This window comes from Callithrix jacchus, chromosome 6 (assembly GCF_049354715.1).
Source record: "Callithrix jacchus isolate 240 chromosome 6, calJac240_pri, whole genome shotgun sequence".
Taxonomy (NCBI): domain Eukaryota; kingdom Metazoa; phylum Chordata; class Mammalia; order Primates; family Cebidae; genus Callithrix; species Callithrix jacchus.
Window position 1 is genome coordinate 60,481,353 of NC_133507.1, and position 4,598 is coordinate 60,485,950.

The 4,598-nt window shown below is 29.5% G+C and overlaps 1 protein-coding gene across 2 annotated transcripts in view; it reads left to right on the forward strand.

The window, feature by feature from the left end:
- The window catches only part of LOC100399209 (fibrous sheath-interacting protein 2-like), a 91,440-nt gene that overhangs the window by 17,297 nt on the left and 69,545 nt on the right, over positions 1-4,598 (forward strand). For both annotated transcript variants that reach the window (XM_078327450.1, XM_078327451.1), the window contains exon 6: positions 4,012-4,132. In XM_078327450.1, the coding sequence (XP_078183576.1) occupies positions 4,012-4,132 (121 nt within the window). The remainder of the gene's footprint in view (positions 1-4,011; positions 4,133-4,598) is intronic.

Consider the following 4,598-nt stretch of genomic DNA (forward strand, 5'->3'; position numbering starts at 1 on the left):
GTGAATAAAGGGAGTTTTATTTCTTCCCATGTGAGTATCTTTAATTTATTTTTTCTTACTTAATCTCACTGCCTACAACCTTCAGTATAGAAGCAGACATATGAGCCGTTTTTGATTGGTGATTTGTTTGATAGTGCTCTCTTTGTTCTTGATCTCAAGAGGAAAGTATTAACTCTGTCACTATTAATTATAGGGTTAGTTGTGGGTTTTCTACAGATGTCATTCATCAGGTTGAGGAAATTTTCTTATATATCTAGTTTGCTGAACATTTCTATCAGAAATGAATATAAGATTTTGTCAAACATTTTCTTCTGTGGTTTTATCAAATTCACATGTAAGTTTTCTTTTGTGGCTCATTGCATAGTAGATAACATAAACTGATTTTTAAATGTTAAATGAATCCTGAACAAATGGTCATGAAACCAATACACTTGGTACAATTGTATTAGCATTTTTACATATTGTTTTATTATATTTGCCAAAATTTTGTTTAGACTTTTGTACTAGAGATGTTAGTGCAAAATGTAGTTTTCTTACACTACCCTTTCCTGATTTTGGTATCAGGGCAATGCTAGGCTCATATCATATATTAGAATTGGTACTGCTTATTTTTTATATCATCTGAATTGTGGGATTTATTGACAAAGTTGTTTATAACATTCCTTTGTTATCCTTTGAGTATCTCTAGACCCTGGTGATGTCACCCGCTCACCTTACTGATATGGTAACTTCTTTTCTCCTTGTTAGTCCCAACTAGAGTTGCTTTTTCCTTTTCTTCTTATTTATCATTTTCTGATTTTCTCAAACTGTAAGTTTTTAGTTTTAATAAATTTGTCTCTTTTCTTTCTATTTTTTCAATTTCTGTTCTGATCTTTTTTATATACTTATTTTTTGTTAAATAGCTTTCTCTCTTTAGGTGGAAGTCATTAATTGAAGACCTTTCTTCTTTCCTAGTATAGAAATTGAGTACTGTCTAAATTTTCCTAACATTATTCTATCAAGAGTCCCCATTTTGGTATGCTATGTTTTTATACTTATTTAATTCAAAACACTTTATCTTTTAATTTTATCTTTGAATCATTGGTTATTTAGAATTGTGTCATTTAGCTTCTAAATATTTGGAATGTATCCAAGATTTTTCTGCTGTTTATTTCAAATTTACTTTTATTTTGGTCAAATAACACAGTTTTAGTTCCCAAATCTTTTTAAATATATTTAGATTTATTTTATCATCACAAATTACATTTTTGGGTAAATCACAAATGTGTACTTGAAAAATATTTTATTTCTACTGTAGTTGGGTGAAGTATTTTATAACTGTTCTCTAGATATCAAGTTCATTGACAGAGTTGTTCAAATCTAAATTCTAGCTCAATTTCTGTCTACTTGTTCTCTCAATTATTGAGATAGAGAATTATTGAAATCTCTGACTATATTTTTGGATTTGGCTAGTATTTCAGTTTTTGTTTTATTTATTTGACGCTCTGTATCATGTGAAAATTGTTAGAATTGTTATGTCTATTGGTGATTTGATTGTTTTTATTATTATGAAAATATTTTCTGGTATCATTTTTTGCTCTAATATTTCATGTAATATTAATATTGCCACTTCAGCTTTATTTTGATTACTGTTAGCAAGGCATATTGTTTTCTTGTGTTTTACTTTTAAGACCAAATATAGGTCTTTATTTCTCTCTCTCTTTCTCTCTCTCTCTGTCTGTGTGTGTGTGTGTGTGTGTGTGTGTGTGTGGTTACTACTCATATAGATAGGCTTTGTTTTCATATGAAATCCAAAAACTGCATGTAATCTAGGTGTTTGTAGCATTTACACTTTGTATGATTATTAACATGATAGTTTACTAACTGCCATCTCATTCTTTGTTTTCCATTTGTCTCATCTGTGTTCTTTTCTGCATTTTCTGCCTTTTTCTTTGGATTTTTAATGATCCTTTTGTATGTATTTTACATATTGTTTCCTTCTTTAAAATTTACCATTTGGTTTAAGGATTATAGTATATATCTTTAACTTATTAGACTAGATTGTAAAGAGTGATTATACTATATTATACTATTTCACATATAAGAACATTACAATATTATGCTTTATTTTTTTCCATTTGGCCTTTATGCTATTCTGGTCATTTATTTTATTTATAATCATATATGTAATAAATCCCACACTACATTGTCAAGTTTATTTAAATAATTATTTATCTTTTATCATGATGTAAATAAATCACATATTATATTTGGCCATATACTTAAATGTTTTATGCTCTTTATTCTTTTTTTTGTATACCCATATTTTCATCTGCTATCATTTTTTTCTTCTATCTAAAGGGCTTTCTTTAACATTGCTCCTGCTGCAACTTACTTTTTTATGTCTGCAAAAGACTTTACCCTTATTTTTGAAAACTTTTCTTTGAGTATATATTGGTTATGTCAACTAGGTATAGAATTCACCATTGACTGTTTTTTTATTTTAGTACTTTAAAGATGGTGTTTCACTTTCTTCTCTACACTGGTTCCAAGGAAAATCTACTGTCTTTAAACTTTATTTTTCTCTGTGTAACATAATTTGCTTTTCTAGAAAATTTAAAAATTTTCTTTTTATCAGTAATTTTGAGAAATTTTATTGTTATGCCTTGGTGAAATTTTTCTTGTTTCCTATGCGTTGGTATTTTGGGCTTCTTCGACTTGTGTGTTTATGGTTTTCATCAAATTTAAAACATTTTAGGTCATTATTATCAAATATTAATTTTATCTTCTCTCTCCTCTCTTCAGGTATATTAGGCTGCTTGAAGTTGTCCCATATCTCACTGAAATTTTTTCATTTATTCACCCTTCTGTGTTTTCTTTTGGATGGTTTCTGTTGCTGAATTCACATTATCTAATCCTTTGGAATGTCTACTCCACCATTAATACATCCATTGTATTGCTCGTCTCACATATTTGAAACTGCATTTGGACCTTTTTATATCTTCCATATCTCTTCTTCACTTTGTTTACATACAAATTGCAATTATATTGACTGTATTGTTTCATTTGTGTCATTTTTGAGTCAATTCAGTTGATTGATCTACTTATTTTATAAGTCATATTCCCCTGTTTCTTTATACCTAGTGTTCTTTGATTGGATGCCAGACATAAATTTTACTTTGTTTACTGAATATTTTTATGTTCTTATAAATATTATTTAGAATTTTTGGATGTAGATAATTTATTTGGAAACAATTTGATTGTACAGGTCTTGCCTTTTATGATTTGCTGGTGGGGCCAGAGCCATGTTTAATCTGGGGCTAGTTATTCCCTGCTACTGAGTTAAGAGCCATCTTAGTTCTCTACTCAAAGCCTTATGACTCATGAAGTTTTCCCAGTGTAGCTTTACAGTGAAATATTTCTAGTGGAAATAGACATGTTTTCTACACCTAGGTAGGTTCCAGTGACTGTTTCCCCAGTCCTTTAGGCAGGTCTTTACTGTAGTCTTGGGTAGTTGTCTTACATGTGCTCATCCATTTCTTGCTAAATATTGCAAGAACCCTCTGAGAATCTCTGGGGTTTTTTTTCTATATGCATTTATCTTCTTTCTAGTACATTCAACAGTAGCCCAGATACTCACAAAGGGAAATCACATTTTATGTACTATATTATGTTTATGTCTGGTAGACCTGAGTGATATTTGGGTAAGCCCTCAGGAATCTTCCAATTAAAGATCATTGAGAAATGACTTTAACTTACCAGGGCAGCCATGGATACGATACTGTGTCTGATCAAAAACTGGATTAGTCCTCTGATGATGTGTAGAGAGGTAAATTGCATGTGTATTAAATGTATTCTTTGTGTTTGGTCACAATGGAAATTTACCCTTTATTATTCTCTTATTTTTGTAACGTTACAAGTCAAGACAAGACTGATAATCCATTTCTAACATATTGTCACATTTTAAATAAATTGTTTTATATTTCTAATGACAAGTTAATATTAACCAATATATTTTCTTTAATATTGTAGAAACAAGAACTTCTAGAGAAAAAAATGGCTTATCATTTACAAAAAATGCAAGATACTGGCTTTAAAGAAGATATGGGGAAAAATACATTGAAGTACAAAGGTCAAGATGGAACAACACATGGTGAATATGAGAACATTAAAAGATGATGTAGCTAAGTAGGAAATGCTTATCTACCTAAATATCCTTTTGTAATACTCTGTGTATTTATGCTTGTTACTCCCTTTGTGCCAGACACTGTTCTAGGCATTTCTATATTACAATTCAAGTTGAAAAGTAGGCATATATGTAACAATTATAACAAATTATAACAATCTTATCAATTGGCTCAGGAGAGGCTTGCCTGTACTGGCCTTGAATAGGATGTTCATCCTCCATAGCTCCCTTTAGGAAGGTTTGTCTGAATGTCAGGGAGTCTCTCTCCATATATATGAATATATATATATATATAAATTATACATATAATTATATATGTAATTTTATATGTATAATATATATTTATATATAATTTCTATATAAATTCATGTAATAAATGTATATATATTTTATGTGTGTTCTTCTTTACCGTCCTCTTATTCCTTTTCCTATA